The 18,741-nt window shown below is 46.3% G+C and overlaps 1 protein-coding gene and 1 long non-coding RNA gene across 5 annotated transcripts in view; one reads left to right on the forward strand and one right to left on the reverse strand.

Annotated features, from left to right (window-relative positions):
* LOC139277259 (uncharacterized) overlaps positions 1-15,384 on the reverse strand; it is a 97,060-nt gene extending 81,676 nt beyond the window's left edge. Inside the window, exon 1 of the long non-coding RNA XR_011596063.1 lies at positions 15,362-15,384. This is a non-coding gene — a long non-coding RNA (uncharacterized lncRNA). The remainder of the gene's footprint in view (positions 1-15,361) is intronic.
* A 107-nt stretch (positions 15,385-15,491) lies between these two features.
* LOC139277258 (protein disulfide isomerase CRELD1) overlaps positions 15,492-18,741 on the forward strand; it is a 28,959-nt gene continuing 25,709 nt past the window's right edge. Inside the window, exons 1-3 of one of the 4 annotated variants that reach the window (XM_070895482.1) lie at positions 15,589-15,666; positions 15,793-15,858; positions 17,941-18,135. In XM_070895482.1, the coding sequence (XP_070751583.1) occupies positions 17,980-18,135 (156 nt within the window). In that variant the 5' untranslated portion in view covers positions 15,589-15,666; positions 15,793-15,858; positions 17,941-17,979. Of the gene's footprint in view, positions 15,543-15,579; positions 15,667-15,689; positions 15,859-17,940; positions 18,136-18,741 lie in introns of those variants that run through there. The other 3 variants (XM_070895481.1, XM_070895483.1, XM_070895480.1) reach the window with 3 other exon arrangements.

An 18,741-nucleotide genomic window follows, 5' to 3' on the forward strand; every position in this document is an offset into this window, starting at 1 on the left:
GCATGCGCGAAAACCTGGAACTTACGATCTTGCTAGATCCAACGCATCCCCGAGAAAAGGGCATTCACGGGCGGAGAGTTGCCCAACCATTGCACAGCGAATGCCTGTGAAATTCTTACACCTGGTAAAAGGAGGCGTATGGCTTATTTTTACCAGTCTAAGAGTTTAAATGAACATAAAAATAAATTTTAAAACATTATTTAAACATTAAAAAATCTATAAAATAAATTTGTTATTTTTAGCCTCTTTAAAATGTATACATTTATTTTTCAAAAAATCAAATTTTTGTTTTAAATATTGTATTTTAATTAATTTTAAATATGCAATGTTTAAAAAAAATCTATTTGGTATGTAAATGTGTTTTTAATGTGATCCCCATTCATGCTTAATGGGGATTCCGTACAAAAATGGAGTCCCGATAAGTATGAATGGGGATCCCCTTCTTTCATTGGGCTGGCCCACATGATCCTAGAGGAGCTTGCAAACTGCGTGTGCCCCCGGGATACGTGGACCTTTATCCGAGCGTTCCCGCAGAGACCAAGGAGCACGAGTCTCCGTGGATCCCGGGGCAGAAAGTTGGCGCGGACTTTATTTGCGGATTGAAGGCATTTCCCCGCGGGTCCAACCGCAAATTCAGGCCCATTATATGATTTTAGTTGCTAGGCTGCTAACTTTTATGGGTTAGTTTGGACACTCGGAGAGGGAAGGAAAGGAACAGACTATGGGGGAGAAATTGGCCAGCCTTGTGCACATTTTTTCGCCGATATTTTGCCTTTTTTGCCAGTAAAAGGTACTTACCTAAATTGGCCAAAGTTAACGAATGGCGGTTTCAAAATATCGCCAAAGAGCGGATCTGCCACGTGCAATGCCAAAAAAACCCGCACCGCTTAAAATTGGCCGTTCAGGGAACCTGTACTCGGGGTGAAAAAAAAGCCACTGAAAAAAGCCTGTGTTGAAGCCCCAGAAACAGTGGTAGGTATGAAGACCTACAAAAAAGATAAGTTGAAGTTTTTATTTTTTGATTCTTTTTCAGCGATTCATTCGTTAAGTGTATAGTGAATGTTTTTTTTGATTTTTGTTTTTTTTGTGTTTTCTCCCCTCCCAGGGCTTATATTTTTGGCGGTGATAGACCTCGGGCTAAAGTGGTCAAGGACCGCGGTTTACACCGCGAATCCTCTTGCAACGCCGGTTTTTACTGTCGGGCGCATTTTTTTTGCCAATTTTACCCCCTTAAAAATGACGATGTTTTTAGTGGTATTTTTGCCATAAAGTAACAGAAAAAAATCAATATCACCAAAATCTGGATTTCTAGCCCATTAGGAGTTAAAAACGAAATACTGTGGTGAAAAAAATAATAAAGCACAAAAAACCTTAGTAAATGCATAATTGAATGTGAAGTGATCTTTTTTCAGCTTGGCTTAATTAGAAACACTCACCTCTGAGTTCAAGCCCCAGTCCAGGACTGCAAATCAGTACTGCACTGGAGGAGTGCTGCATTGTTAGAGCCAAAGTTCCAGCTTGGCTGTCAAAGATCCCATGACCCGATTCAAAGAGGAGGAGAGAGTTCTCCTGGTGCCCTGGTCAACATTCCTTCCCCAATCAATATCATCAAAAATATATCACCCGATCAATCATTCATCTCATTTGCTGTTTGAGATGGAAGCACTAATGGAGACTGAGCAGCTTTATTACTACAAAATGGGCAGAGCTATTAGAGTACAGGTTAAACCTCTCTTATAGGGAACTCCCTTATCTGGAACCACCCCTCATGCGGGACCATTCCCGGCCACCAGGTGGCACATGCGCAGAACTCCAACATAAACAAATTGAAGTCCTTGCTTGCTGCCGACTCCCGCAATCGCTGGCCTGACCCCGCGATCCACCCCCTCCCCCCCGCCATGAATTCTCTGCCGCACTCCCAGCCCTAAGCCAGCCAGCTCCGATATCCCCTTGCTCAGTTCCTGTACCATCCAATTTAACGTGACCTCCCCTCGTCCGGAAAAATCTCTTATCCGATACAAGATGGGGTACAGTTGTGATAGCACAAGGCAGCGCAGAGCTGTAATTGAATATCATGGAACAGTGCTGTTTCATTGCAGGACGGAACAGAGTTAAAACAGTACAGAATCAAGAGCTATACTGTACCAGCACAAAGACAGTATTGTTGTAACGTAATAGGACTATAGCACTGAACAGACTACAACAGTACAAAAACTGGACCAATATGTAACAGGATAGGAATAGGTGGAAATTAATAGGATAGAACCAAGCAGAGATGTAACCGTATACGATCAGGCAGAAATGCAACAATGGGAGCAGATGTCCTTTAAGTCGGGTTGCAACATGAACTACCATACCCAGTGAGATAAATACAAATTACAAAATTGCACTAACTGTCGATACCACCTCAGTTTCCAGCCAACCTGGACTTCCTTAAAGCAACAATTTTTCAAGTCTCAACAACTTGGTTATCTTTGATAGGGATGGGGAAAATGGGACAGGGACAATGGCAGTGAAGGCTGAATTGGTAAAGGCAGAAACCTCTAACTCCCTACCCCATCCCTTTAAAAATATATTTGATTGAGTTTCTGGAAATTTCTAACAGATAAATTGGACACCAAAGCACTGATTTTTGAAAGGGGCATTTCTCATTACTTTTATTATATTTTAATTCATTCTTGGGACGTGGGCTGGTATTTATTGCTCATCCCTCGTCGCCCTTCAGAAGGTGGTGAAGGTAGCGGGTTTGGGAGGTGCTGCCAAAGAAGCCTTGCACGTTGCTGCAGTGCATCTTGTAGATAGCACACACTTCAGTCACGGTACACCGGTGGTGGTTGTTTAGGTTGGTAGATGAAATGCCGATAAAGCAGACTGCTTTCTTTTGTTTGTTGTCGACCTTCTTGATTGTTGTTACAGCTACATCCATCCAGGCAAGTAGAGAATATTCCCTCACTCCTGACTTATACCTTGTGTGTGGTGGAGATCCTTTGAGGAGTCAGGAGGTGAGCCACTCACCACAGAATATCCAGTTTCTGGCCTGCTGTACTGGAACTGACTCCTGTGTTCTAGCCAACACTGACCCCAGGATGTTGATGGTGGGGGATTTAATGGTAATTGAATGTCAAGGGGAGATGGCCATTGTCTGGCATTCTGCATTTCCTAATTACAACAGTAACTATATATTAAAAGTACTTCATTGGCTGTAAAGCACTTTGGGATGTCCTGAGGTTGTGAAAAGTGTTATTGTTACGTATGCAATAACTCAATAGACTGAATACTGCAAACTCGAACAGGTACAAACCTGGCTCTACTTTATTAGGGCCCAAAGTGATTACATTACAAGATGGCTGGCCTTTTATACCTGTGCCGCACAAACATGCACACAGCCCAATGGCTTCCGACAGTGGCGCCACCTGGTGGCTAGTAAATCCAAGCATACATACATGACAATATCCCCCTTTAAGATATTAGTAACGGTCTTTTTACAAAGTGAGATGGTCCGGGGCTTTCCGCTCCCGAGTTGAATGTCTCAGTTCAACTCCAGCCTTGGGCGAGCGTTCTGAGTCTGTTATGATTGGAGGTTGGGTAACCGATCTGATGAGAGTGGCAATGACCACGTCAGGAATTGGAGGTCCAGATTCATTGATGACAGCGGAGTCCTCTGATGACTGAGGATTGGTCAATGATCGTGTCTTCCTCAGACCGTTCCAGTTCATCCATGTGCCGCAGCGTTATCTGATCGATCTGTTTCCTGCATGTCTGCCCATTCTTGAGCTTAACGATAAACATCCTGTTACCCTCGGCCAGAACAGTATCGGCAATCCATTTGGGACCTTGACCATAATTCAGTACATACACAGGATCATTGATAGAAATATTGCATGAGACAGTAGTGCGATCATGATATCCTTGCTGACTTTGCCGTCTGTATTCAACACGATTATTCAAGTCAGGGTGGACAAGAGAGAGCCTGGTCTTGAGACATCACGTCATCAGTAGTTCAGCAAATGAGTTTGCAGTGAACCTTGAGTTACACATTTCATACTCTGCTTAATGGTTTGGACCGCACGCTCTGCTTGTCCATTGGATGCGGGTTTGAATGGTGCTGACCTCACATGCTTGATACCATTGAGTTTCATGAACTCTTGAAACTCCATACTGGTGAAGCAAGATCCGTTGTCGCTTACAATGATGTCAGGCAGACCATGCATAGCAAAAATGACATGAAGGCTCCCAGTGGTAGCTGTAGATGTGCTGGATGACATGATTGTACACTCTATCCACTTGGAATAAGCATCCACCACAACTAAGAACATCTTTCCCAGGAAGGGACCTGCAAAGTCGATGTGAATCCTGGACCATGGTTTAGATGGCCACGACCACAGACTCAGCAGCAATTCTGCTGGTACTTTACTAAGCTGCATGAATAAGTTGCACTGATGCACACATGATTCCAGATCAGAGTCAATTTCAGGCCACCATACATGAGACCTGGCAATGGCTTTCATCATGACAATACCGGGATGCGTGCTATGTAGATCATGCACAAATTTCTCTCTGCCTTTCTTGGGCATAACAACATGATTACTCCACAGTATACAATCTGATTGAATGGATAGTTCGTCTTTGCGACGGATGTAAGGTTTGGTCTCCTCATACATTTGCTTAGGTATGGCAGACCAATCACCACTAAGGATACAACGTTTCACAACCGATAATATTGGGTCCTGGTTGATCCAGGTCTTAACTTGTTGGGCCGTGACAGAGGTTCCTTCACTTTCAAAAGCACCCATGACTAACAGTAGGTCTGCCGGTTGTGGCGTTTCCTCCTCCGGTGTGGGCAACGGCAGACGGCTCAATGCATCGGCACAATTCTCAGTGCCAGGTCTATGGCGAATGACATAATCATAGGCAGATAATGTCAGCGCCCACCTCTAAATGCGGGACGATGCATTGGTATTGATACCTTTGTTTTCCAAAAATAATGAAATGAGTGTCCTGAGATCTGTTTCCAGTTCAAACCGAAGACCAAACAGGTACAGATGCATCTTTTTAACCCCAAACACACAGGCTAGTGCTTCTTTCTCTACCATGTGGTAGGCTCTTTCCACCTTTGACAAACTTTTTGAAGCAAATGCAACAGGTTGTAATTTGCCCGATTCATTAGCTTGTTGGAACACGCAACCAACTCCACATGACGAAGCATCACAGGTTAATACTAGATACTTACACGGATCATAATGTACCAGCAGCTTGTTAGAGCAAAGCAGATGAGTAGCTTTCTCAAAAGCTCTATCTTGAGACGCACCCCAAACCCAGTTGTCGCTTTTTCTTAGCAGCATGTGCAGTGTCTCTAATAAGGTGCTCAATCTTGGTAAGAAATTACTGAAGTAGTTGAGTCGACCAAGGAACGAACGCAGCTCCGTTACATTGTGAGGCTTGGGTGCATTTTTGATGGTATTGGTTTTTGAGTCCATAGGCCTGATACCGTTAGCAGCAATTTTCCTCCCCAGGAATTCGACTTCTGGTGCCATGAAGATGCACTTCGAGCGTTTCAGTCTGAGTCCCACTTTGTCCAGACGATGTAGAACCTGTTCGGCGGAGTCACGACCTGTGACCAATATGTCATCTTGGAACACGACGGTTCTGGGGACGGACTTCAGCAGACTCTCCATGTTCCTCTGAAAGATGGCTGCAGCCGAGCGAATTCCAAAAGGGCACCTGTTGTAGATAAACAGTCCTTTATGAGTATTGATGCACTTACATTTTTTCAACTTGTCAACCAGCTCCTGTGTCATGTAGGCCAATGTTAGATCCAGTTTTGTGAACGACTTTCCCCCCCCGGCTAGCGTTGCAAACAGGTCATCAATCTTCGGTAACTGGTATTGATCCTGTTTCGAAACACGGTTGATCGTAACCTTGTAGTCTTCACAAATCCTGACTGTGCCATCACTTTTCAACACGGGAACAATGGGGCTGGCCCATTCGTTAAATTCGACCGGTGATATGATCCCTTCATGCTGGAGTCTGTCCAGTTCGATTTCGACTTTCTCCCTCATCATATACGGAACTGGCCGAGCTTTATGATGGATGGGTCTTGCATCCGAGTCCCCGTGGATCTGCATCTTGGCTCCCGTGAAATTGCCAATGCCTGGTTCAAACAGCGAGGGGAACTTGCTCAGCACTTGAGCACATGGAGTATCCTCCGACAATGACAATGCTTTGATCTTATTCCGGTTCCATTTGATTTTTTTCTCACCAGTTCCTGCCGAACAGCATTGGACCACTGCCTGAAACAATCCATAACGGTAAATCGTGAACCGCACCATCATACGACACCTTGATTACTGCACTGCCAATCACCGTTATGAGTTCTTTAGTGTACGTACGCAACTTGGCATTGAACTGGACTCAGCTTAGGCTTCGCAGCCTTCGTATCCCACAGCCTGTCGAATGTCCTCTGGCTCATTATTGATTGACTCGTACCCGTGTCCAATTCCATCGATACCGGCACACCATTAAGTTTTACATTAATCATTATCGGTTGGCTCTTTGTTAGGAACGAATACAGTCCATACACTTCCTCCTCTGGTATCTTGGATTGCATATCCAGATCCGCGCTAGACTGGTCATCATCCTCCACATGGTGTATCGCAGCACGCTTACTCAGTTGCGGACACATGCCTTGGGGATGCCCTACTCTCGAACAGCCTTTACAAATATACTGGTTAAACCGACACTGATGATGCCAATGATTTTCCCCACAACACCAACACGTTGATATTGGATTAATTCCCGTTGGCGGACTTTGAGCAGCCACAGGTTTCGCGTACACAGTCAGGTAGGCCCTGCCATATGCAGCTCTGCCCAACGACGATACTATCTTGTTTACAGTACTTGCCGAGTTCCAATTTTTCAATTATATCTGTTTTATGCTTTTATTCATCATCATACATGATTGGGCAATCGTGATGGCCTTGCTCAAACCTTGCGTCTCCACCGCCAGTAGCTTACGCAGGATCACCTCATGGTTGATGCCGATTACAAAGAAATCCCGCAGCATGTCTGCTAACGCAGTTTTGAATTTACATGGTCCAGCTAGACGTTTTAGGTCGGCAACGAATTCCAATACATCCTGGCCCTCAGAACGAATGTGCGTATAGAATCGATATCTTGATGCCTTCATTTGGTTTGAGATGTTCACGTACCAGAGCACACAATGTTTCATAGTCCTTGTCCGTTGGACTTAAGGGCGAGAGGAGATTTTTTTTGAGTCCATAGATGTTCGGACCGCAAACCGTGAGGAGGATCGCCCGGCGCCGAACTGCGTCTGCCTCTTTCTCCATTTTGTTGGCCACGAAGTACTGGTTCAAGCGGGCTACAAAGTCTGCCCAATCTTCTCCCTCCACGAATTGCTCCAGAATTCCAATTGTGCTCATTTTTGCATGCGAAGGTTCTTGTTACCTCGACGCCAAATGTTATGTATGTAATAACTCAATAGACTGAATACTGTAAACTTCGAACAGGTATAAACCTGGCTCTACTTTATTAGGGCCCAAAGTGATTACATTACAACTCTTTTTGTTGCAAAACAAAATAAACAATTAAATCAAGTGCCCCCTGATTAAAAGGAGGGGCGGGGGGGGGGGGGAACACTCCTAACACTTTTCGAGTGCCCTTTTTTTTGTGTTTTTTTTTGGGGGGGGAGGGGTTTGGCACTAAAACCACAAATTATACAAGTTGGCTAAAAGGAGAGGGGACACTAAAACCCCGGCACAATAAACAAATTAAACTTTAAACATATAAAATCAAATTAAAATTTGGTTGCCGGGGGTGATGATGCACTCCAGTCCCTCCGGTGCCCACCTCTTGTGGAAGGCCGCGAGTGTACCGGTGGATACCGCGTGCTCCATCTTCAGGGACACCCTGGCTCGGATGTAACCGTGGAAGAGAGGCAGGTAGTCGGGCTGAACGACCCCCTTGACCGCCCGCTGCCTGGACCAGTGATTACATTACAAGATGGCTGGCCTTTTATACCTGGGCCGCACACACAGCCCAATGACCTCTGACAGTGGCACCACCTGGTGGCTAGTAAACCCAAACATACATACATGACAGTTATATAAATGCAAGTTCTTTCTGATTTGTGTGGCATGCATGTTACTTATCACATTATCCCTAACCTGAATGTTGATCAGCTCTAGCTGCATGTAGGCCTGTACTGCTTCATCTGAGGAATTGCAAATAATTCTAAATACTGTACAATCATCAGAAAATAGCCTCACTTCTGATGGACGGAAACTCACTGATAAATCAGCTAAAACTAGTTGGGCCTAGGGCGCATCCCTGAGGAACTCCTGCAGTGATGTCCTGGGGCTGAGATAATTGGCCTCCAACAACCAGAACCATCTTCCGTTGTACCAATTATGATTCCAGACATTGGAGAGTTTTCCTCAATTCCCAATGACTTCAGCTTGACTAAGGTTCCTTGGTGCCACACTTGGTCGAATTCTGCCTTGATGCCAAGGCAGTTTCTCTCGGCTCACCTCTGGAACTCAGATCTTGGGTTGATGTTTGGACCAAGCCTGTAATGAGGTCTGGAGCCGAGTGGTCCTGGCGGAACCCAAACTGAACAGATTATTATGTGCTGCTTGGTAGTGCTCTTAAATACTCCTTCCATCGCTTTGCTGATGATTGGGAGTGAGCTGACTGCATAGTAATTAGCTGGGTTGGATTTATCCTGCTTTTTGTGATCAGGACCATACCTGGGCAGTTTTCCACATTGTCAGGTAGATGCCAGTATTGTAGCTGCACTGGAACAGCTTAACTAGAGGCACGGCTAGTTCTGGAACACAGATCTTCTGCACTACAGCTGGGATACTATCAGGACCCATAGACTTGGCTGTCTCAATTCACTCAGACATTTCTTGATGTGGAGTGAATTTCATTCAATTGGCTAAAGCATAGCATCTGTGATAGTGGGGACCTCAGAAAGAAGCCGAGTAGATCATCCACTCAGCACTTCCGGCTGAAGATGGGTGCAAACACTTCAGCCTTGTCTTTTGCACTCATGTGCTGGATTCCAGCCATTGTTGAGGATGGGGATGTTCACGGAGCCTCCTACACCCGTTAGTTGCTTAATTGTTCACAAGTATTCCTTGATACTTTCAGTTTTTCTATGAAAACCAGTGGCTTTTGTTGTATATGCTGACTATGGATGTACTCTATGTGTAGTCACTGTGAGATTGTATAAGATGGAGACTTGTTTACCTGATATACTATCAATGAGGTTCACACCATGTACATATATGCTGGCACCACTAGAGGATGAAACTGGTGGAGACCGGGGATTTCCTGCCCTGGTGGCAGCGGCCTGTATAAAAGGCTGCACACCATGCTCACAGAGCACTCTGCAGTTTGGAATAAAGGACTGTTGTGTATGTGTAAAGCATGCACTCCCATGCTCCGCCACCAGGGAGCACATCCCCTGAAATCCCAAGGGATCCCAGCATCCCTTGGGAGCACTGTATATAAGCCGGCCCCTAAGACCTGTTCCTCACTCTGAGTGTCTTAATAAAGACTGAGGTCACTGTTACTTTAACCTTCCTGTGTGCAGCCTCATTTGTGTTAGGAACACAATAACTGGCGACGAGTATACGAATCCAACGCAAAGCTGCAGCAAACTGTGGGCATCCTGGAGAAGTTCTCAGAGGGTGAGGACTGGAAAGCCTATGTCGAACGGCTAGACCAGTACTTTGCAGCCAATGAGCTGGACGGAGAAGGAAGTGCTGCAAAAAGGAGAGCGGTCCACCTCACGGTCTGCGGGGCACAGACCTACAGCCTCATGAAGAATCTTCTGGCTCTGGTGAAACCCACAGATAAGTCGTATGAGGAGCTCTGTACACTGGTTCGGGAGCATCTTAACCCGAGGGAGAGCGTGCTGATGACAAGATATCAGTTCTACACCTGCCAGCGATCTGAAGGTCAGGAAGTGGCGACCTACGTCGCCGAGCTAAGGTGACTTGCAGGACAATGTGAGTTTGATGGCTAGCTGGAGCAAATGCTCAGAGACTTTTTTGTACTGGGCATTGGCCACGAGACCATCCTACGAAAACTTTTGACTGCAGAGACACCGACCCTCAGCAAGGCCATTGTGATAGCACAGGTGTTTATGTCCACCAGTGATAACGCCAAACAAATCTCTCAGCACGCAAGTGCTAGCAATGTTCATAAATTAACTGGAACTGTGTTTGCGAGCAGAAATGTACAGGGCAGAAACCACGAGTCTGCAACTGCCAGCAGGCCACCGGTGACCCAGATGACTCAAGAGTCCACAATAAAGGATGGATGCAAGACAATTCACACCTTGTTGACGTTGTGGAGGCTTCCATTCAGCCTATTCATGCCGCTTCAAAGGGTATGTTTGCAAGAGCTGTGGAACAATGGGGCACCTCCAATGAGCTTGCAGACGAGCTGCAAGCTCTGCAAAACCTGCTAACCACCACGTGGCAGAGGAAGACCGGTCTATGGTGGATCAAAGCAATTTCGAGCCTCAGAGAGAGGAGGCAGATGCTGAAGTACACAGGGTGCACACATTTTCGACGAAATGTCCACCTATAACGCTAAATGTAAAATTGAATGGCTTACCCGTAGTCATGGCATTGGACACTGGCGCTAGCCAATCCATCATGAGTAAAAAGATGTTTGAGAGACTGTGGTGCAACAAGGCACTCAGACCAGCCCTGAGTCCCATCCACACGAAACTGAGAACGTACACCAAAGAGCTTATCACTGTCCTGGGCAGCACCATGGTCAAGGTCACCTACAAGGGCACGGTGCATGAACTGCCACTCTGGATTGTCCTGGGCAATGGCCCCACACTGTTTGGAAGGAGCTGGCTGGGCAAAATCCGCTGCAACTGGGATGACATCCAAGCACTATCACATGTCGATGAGACCTCATGTACCCAGGTTCTTAACAAATTTCCTTTCCTTTTTGAGCCAGGCATTGGAAACTTTTCCGGGGTGAAGGTGCGGATCCACTTGGTCCCAGAGCCACGACCCATCCACCACAAGACGCGAGCGGTACCTCACATGATGAGGGAGAGTGTGGAAATTGAGCTGGGCAGGCTGCAATGCGAGGGCATCATCTCCCCAGTGGAATTCAGCGAGTGGGCCAGCCCGAGTGTTCTAGTACTCAAAAGTGATGGCATGGTCAGGATTTGCAGCGATTATAAAGTAACTATTAATCGTTTCTCGCTACAGGACCAATACCCGCTACCTAAGGCAGACGACCTATTTGCAACGCTGGCAGGAGGCAAGACGTTCACCAAGCTTGACCTGACTTCGGCCTACATGACGCAGGAGCTGGAGGAGTCTTCGAAGGGCCTCACCTGCATCAACACGCACAAGAGACTGTTCATCTACAACAGATACCCGTTTGGAATTCGGTCGGTTGCAGCGAGCTTCCAGAGAAACATAGAGAGCCTACTCAAGTCGGTACCACGCACGGTGGTTCTTCAGAACGACACATTGGTCATGGGTCGGGACACTGTCGAGCACCTACAAAACCTGGAGAAGGTCCTCCAGTGACTGGATCGCGTAGGGCTGCAGCTGAAGAGGTCGAAATGCGTCTTCATGGCAACAGAAGTGGAGTTTTTGGGGAGAAAGATCGCGGCGGACGGTATTCGGACCACAGACACCAAGACAGAGACTATCAGGAACGCAACCAGGCCACAGAAAGTCATGGAGGTACGGTCGTTCCTGGGACTTCTGAACTATTTTGGTAACTTCCTACCGGGGTTAAGCATCCCTGTTGAAATGCAAGAGCTAATCAAGCCGTTCCAGCGGTGAAAGGACGAGCTGTCCATTCAGGCAGACTGTCTGTTGTGGGGTAACCGTGTAGTGCTACCCAAAAAGGGCAGGGAGATGTTTATCTCGGATCTTCACAGCACTCACCCGGGTATAGTAATGATGAAAACGATAAACAAATCCCACGTGTGGTGGCCCGGTATCGACTCTGAGTTAAGAGTCCTGTGTACGGCAATGCAGCGTGTATGCTCAGTTGAGCAACGCACCCAGAGAGGCACCACTAAGTTTGTGGTCCTGGCCCTCCAGACCATGGTCGAGGATCCATGTCGACTATGCGGGCCCGTTTCGCGGTAAAATGTTCCTGGTGGTGGTGGATGCTTTTTCAAAATGGATTGAATGTGAAATAATGTCGGGAAGCACCGCCACCGCCACCATTGAAAGCCTGAGGGCCATGTTTGCCACCCATGGCCTGCCTGACATACTGGTCAGTGACAACGGGCCATGTTTCACCAGTGTCGAATTTAAAGAATTCATGACCCACAATGGGATTAAACATGTCACCTCGGCCCTGTTTAAACCAGCCTCCAATGGGCAGGCAGAGCGGGCAGTACAAACAATCAAACAGAGCCTCAAACGAGTCACAGAAGGCTCACTCCAAACTCGCCTGTCCCGAGTACTGCTCAGCTACCGCACAAGACCCCACTCGCTCACAGGGGTGCCCCTGGCTGAGCTACTCATGAAAAGGACACTTAAAACCAGACTCTCGCTGGTTCACCCCAACCTGCATGATCAGGTAGAGAGCAGGCGGCAGCAACAAAATGTAAACAATGGTCGCGCCATTGTGTCACGGGAAATTGATCTGAATGACCCTGTGTATGTGCTAAACTATGGACATGGTCCCAAGTGGATCGTGGGCATGGTGATAGCTAAAGAAGGGAGTAGGGTGTTTGTCGTCAAACTAGACAATGGACAAATTTGCAGAAAGCACCTGGACCAAACGAGGCTGCGGTTCACAGACTGCCCTGAACAACCCACAGCAGACACCACCTTTTTCGAGCCCACAACACACACCTAAAGGATCAACGACACCACCCCGACCAGGAAATCGAACCCATCACGCCCAACAGCCCAGCAAGGCCAGGCTCACCCAACAGCCCTGCAGGGCCAACAACACGCCAGCCCAGCGAGGGCACAGCCAACGCACCAGAACAGACATTTGTACCGAAGCGGTCCACCAGGGAAAGAAAGGCTCCCGACCGCCTCACCTTGTAAATAGTTTTCACTTTGACTTTGGGGGGGGAGTGATGTTGTGTATTGGTAAAGCATGCACTCCCATGTTCTGCCACCAGGGAGCGCATCCCCTGAAGTCCCAAGAGATCCCAGCATTCCTTGGGAGCACTGTATATAAGCCGGCCCCTAAGGCCTGTTCCTCACTCTGGAGTGTCTTAAAAAAGACTGAGGTCACTGTTACTTTAACTTCCCTGTGTGCAGCCTCATCTGTGTTAGGAATACAATAAGGACCGAGGTCACTACAGTTTAAGAACAACACATTGCCTTGTGGAGTCATTCATAAGTACATCATAGACATAACAGCTTTGATCAGGACAAAGCAAACATCTAGGCTCAAGCCATTGCTCAGTCATGGTCCACAATCCAAACCATCACTTGACTTTTCTCCAGGCAAAGGACTGTCCTGCTGTGTATTTGTATTATTTTCTGAAAAGACTTGCATGTGTATGGCGCCTTTCACAACCACCGGATGTCCCAAAGCGCTTTACAGCCAATGAAGTACTTTTTGAAGGGTAGTCACTGTTGTATTGTAGGAAACGTGGCAGCCAATTTGAACACAGCAAGCTCCCACAAACAGCAACATGATAACCAGATAATCTGTTTCAGTGATGTTGATTGAGGGTTAAATATTGGCAAGGATACCGGGAAGAACTACCCCTCTTCTTGGAAATAGTGCCATGGGATCTTTTACACTGACCTGAGAGGGCAGACAGGGCCTCGGTTTAACGTCTCATCCAACCGACGGCACCTCCAACGGAGCAGCACTCCCTCTACAATCTATATTAATGACCTCGATGAAGAGACGAGTGTAATGTATCCAAGTTTGCTGACGATACAAAGCTAGATGGGACAGTAAGCTGTGAGGAGAACACAAAGAGCCTGCAAAGGGATATAGATAGACTAAGAGAGTGGGCAATAAGGTGGCAGATGGAGTATAATGTAGGGAAATGTGACGTTATTCATTTTGGTCGGAAGAATAGAAAAACAGAATATTTTTTAAATGATGAGAAACTTTCAAATGTTTGTTTTCAGAGAGATTTGGGTGTCCTCAAGCAAGAAACACAGAAAGCTAGCATGCAGGTACAGCAAGCAATAAAAAGGCAACTGGCATGTTGGCCTTTATTGCAAGGGGGTTGGAATATAAGAGTAAGGAAGTCTTGCTACAATTGTACAGGGCCTTGGTGAGACCACACCTGGAGTACTGTGCACAGTTTTGGTCTCCTTATCTAAGGAAAGATATACTTGCCTTGGAGGCGGTGCAACAAAGGTTCACTCGATTGATACCTGAGATGAGAGGGCTGTCTTATGATGAGAGATTGTGTCGAATGGACCTATACTCTCGAGTTTAGAAGAATGAGAGGTGATCTCATTGAAACATACAAGATTCTGAAGGGGATTGACAGGGTAGTTATTTCCCCTGGCTGGAGTGTCTGGAACTAGGGGGCACAGTCTCAGGATAAGGGGTAGGCCAATAAGACCGAGATGAGGAGGAATTTCTTCACTCAGAGGGTTATGAATCTTTGGAATTCTCTGCCCCAGAGGTCTGTGGATGCTGAGTCTTCGAATATATTCAAGGCTGAGATAGATAGATTTTTGGAGTCTGGGAGAATCAAGGCATATGGATGTCGGATGGGAAAGTGGAGTTGAGGTCGATGATCAGCCATGATCTTATTGAATGGTGGAGCAGGCTAGAGGGGCAGTATGGCCTACTCCTGCTCCTATTTCTTATGTTCCCTCAATACTGCACTCGATTTTTGTGCTCAAGTCTCTGTAGTGTGAGTGAACCCACAACTCTTTTTGAGGAGTACAAACAAACATTAGATCGAGTGCCCCCCGATCTGGGGGACACTCCAAACACTTATAACTGCCCTCTTTTTACTTGAACCCACAACTCTTTTAGGGAGTACAAAACAAACATTAGATCGAGTGCCTCCCGATCTGGGGGACACTCCAGACACTTATAACTGCCCTCTTTTTACTTGAACCCACAACTCTTTTGATTGGCGAACAAAAACAGTTAAATCAAGTGCCCCCCCCCCCCCCGATCTGGGGGGCTCTCCAGACACTTATAACTGCCCTCTTTTTACTTGAACCCACAACCTTCTGACTCAGAGCCACAGCTGTCATTTCTGCTTTGATTTCAGATTAGTATCTTTATTCTCATCCCCAATCGGCTGTCAGTGCGGCTTGTGATGCTAACCATGAGACCTATGTGTGGTGAGTGTATATGCTAACCCCCCCCACTCAAATCTCCTACTTACCCACAGCGCGCTCCCGCCGGCAGGTCCAGCGCAGCCGTGCGCGTGCGCGCAGGGCGTCGGTTGACGTCGACGTTCTGGCACCCAACCGTCCGACGCAATCCGATTGGTTGACTTTCAGGCGGGCGGGGCGCAAGAAGCCTTTGGAACCAATCGGATTGACGGTTACTGAGCTCGCGAGCAGGTTGTTTGGTGGATAATTTTTTAAAATTTCATTAGATTAAAAAAATAATAATCAAGAGGAAGGGTAAAAATCCCGGTTCAGGAGTGGCGCCAGAGTTGCAGCATGTGTGTGGTGCAGTCGCTCGGTGAGCGCCGCCATTGTTAATGCCACCCGTTGTTAGCGGTGTGTGTTGCTCGGATTGCCTTCGGTCTCCCGCAGGCCGCTCCTTGCCGTCTCATGCTGTGACCTCTTGCTTTTTCTCCTTTCGCAGCTTTTGGGTGGGTGTTTGTGTCAGAGCGAGACCGACCGACCTGGCCGGCCAGGGCTTTCCACCCAGGTACTTTATAACTGCCTTTAACCGCAGAGCTCCTCTCAGCAGTCAGCTTGACCCCACCAGGACGAGGGAGGCAGATCTCTCGTCTCTGGGGGGGTGGGGAGGTGAGATGGAGGGAGAGGTGGATGTGGTGGGGGTGGAGAGTAGGGTGGGAGAGGAGATGAAGGGGAGGGAAAGGTGGGAGAGGGGAAGGGAGGGTGGATGTGCAGGGGAAGATGGGAGAGGAGGGATGGATGTGGAGGGTGGGAGAGGAGGTGGAGGGAAGGATGGGGAGTGTTAGTGTGTCATGATTGAAATGGAGGTGGATATTTACAATTAAAAAAATTATAATAACAATTACAGTTAAACCTGTTGGAGCTGCTGTCTTTTGGACGTGACGTTAAATCAAGGCTCCGTCTGCCCTTTCAGGTGCACGTGACACTATTTTGAAGAGCAGGGGAGTTCTCCCTGGTGTCCTGGCCAATATTTATCCTACAATCAACATCACAAAAACAGATTATCTAGTCATTATCACATTGACGTTTATTGGAGCTTGCTTTGTGCAAATTGGCTGCTGCGTTTTCTACATTACAACAGTGAACACTTAAAGTATTTCATTGGCTGTAAAGTGCTTTGGGATATCTGTAGTCACAAAAGCGTTCTACAAATGCAAGTCTTTCTTTCCTGTTGCGCTATGTTTAAGAGCTGTGTTTGGAGTATAAGAGTAATGAAGTCTTGCTACAATTGTACAAGGCCTTGGTGAGACCCCACCTCGAGTACTGTCCACAGTTTTGGTCTCCTTGTCTAAGGAAGGATATACTTGCCTTGGTAGCGGTACAACGGAGGTTCACTAGATTGATTCCTGAGATGAGAGGGCTGTCTTATGCAGAATGGGTCTATACTCTGGAGTTTAGAAGAATGAGAGGTGTTGTCTTTATCAAGTATCGTATTCAAACATACAAGATTCAGAAGGGGATTGACAGTGTAGATGCTGAGAGGTTGTTTCCCCTGGCTGAAGTGTCTAGAACTAGGGGGCATAATTTCAGGATAAGGGGTAGGCCATTTAAGACAGAGATGAGGAATTTCTTCACTCGGAGGGTTGTGAATCTTTGGAATTCTCTGCCTCAGAGGGCTGTGGATGTTGAGTCTCTGAGTATATTCAAGGCTCAGATAGATAGATTTTTGGAGTCTAGGGGAATCAAGGGATATGGAGATAGAGTAGAAAAGTGGAGTTGAGGTCGATGATCAGCCATGATCATATTGAATGCTGGAGCAGGCTCAAGGAGTCTGCTCCTGCTGGTATTTCTTAAGTTCTTAACAATGGGACACTTGAGATTAGGGAGAGTGTTAAACCAAAATGAGTGGCACTTGGTAGGATTGAATTTGGGGGGGGTGGAAGAATGGGTATTTCTAAATGGGTTCCTCTGATGTCAGTTCTGCACAAGGCATCAAAGAAGTTAGATGACTTTTATGTATAAACTAGGAGTGAGGAGTGAATCTGCAATGCATACTACTGTAGTTGTCTCAATAGTGTACTTTTTAATATGTGATCTGTGTGTAAGAAGTGCTTTCTATTATATATGTGTGCATGATTCTCTCCATAATATACTTGCGCATGTGTGAAAGATCAGAAATACTTGCAATTTAATTGTTTATTCTAATATTTTTATTGTATCCACCTCCATTTCAGTCATGGCACACTGACCCTCAGAGTCTTGCAATCCAAGCATTAATGGATTGTTATTTGCTGTAAAAAAAACCATTAGCTTCCCTACCAGCTATTTCCAGGAACTGTCACATTTAGTATGTTTATTGCACATTTGTTGAGGCTTTCAGTCTTCAGCAGCAACCAGAAATGGGACCGTGTAGAATTTTTTTTAGTGCCAAGGATTGAGTATTAATTCAGAACTTTTTTTAACTGGGTAACCAATATGGCACCATTGTCCTAATGAGTATACAGGCCTCGTATAAATATAAGTTGAAGGTGAAAAATGGTCTAATGACATATTTCAGCCCTCTAGCATCCTTATTTTTCCATTATTTGTAAATGAGCACAATTCTCCGTGTTACAATGTGATATCATGTTTTTTTTCTTTTTTTGCGTAGCCCGGTTCTTTGGGAAAGGGGGATACTCTCCAATTCACAATGAGGGGGTCCCAGCTTCTGAGCCACAAGCTGTTCATCTCCCCAGCCCTTTGGTTCGTCCTCTGCTCTGTCATGCCCCTGCTATTTCTGGAGTCTATTGCCACAAAACAGGATTCCTGTCAGATTTGTCGTCGTATTACTGAGAACTTCAGAATGGTAAGGAGCTGTGCCTGTGAATCTCTGCTGTTGCTTTTGCCCACAGGGGGAACTGCAGTGTCGTTGAAGTAACTTGCCTCCGGCAGCTATGGCTTCAGTCCAGTCGGCTGGTTTCAGTGTCAGTCGCTCCATCTCACGTTTTGTCTCTGCTGATTACGCATCCTAAGACTCGAGAGTCATGGGCACACAATGTTAAAAGGGGCCATTGGGGCGGCGTTAAGTGAATGTGAAGTGTTTTCTCTCGCTGTGGAATGGAAGGAAAAATCAATGGGTTATTTACCTCAATCTATGCAAAAGTTTACTTTTAAAAAATGTGGAATAATGGGAAGTACTGTCCAGTGTTTGAACCATATGTTGCTCCATTGATGAGAAATCCAGCTACGAATGTCAGACTTGTCAATTGAGCAAGTGATTTTCTTTCCTTCCCACTGATAGTGGAGCTTTACAATAATAATTCCCCAGTGATCTGTATTATCCAATGTGAAATTTGTTATTCAGTGATCTGGACTGTCTTTTAAAAGACAAAGTTGGTTGCAATTTGCATGATGGTGATGGCAAAACTGCTCACTATTCCAGGATCATTCTGGAATGCAAAGATAACTCCCA

The sequence above is a fragment of the Pristiophorus japonicus genome, chromosome 12 (assembly GCF_044704955.1).
Source record: "Pristiophorus japonicus isolate sPriJap1 chromosome 12, sPriJap1.hap1, whole genome shotgun sequence".
In the NCBI taxonomy this organism is placed as follows: Eukaryota; Metazoa; Chordata; class Chondrichthyes; family Pristiophoridae; genus Pristiophorus; species Pristiophorus japonicus.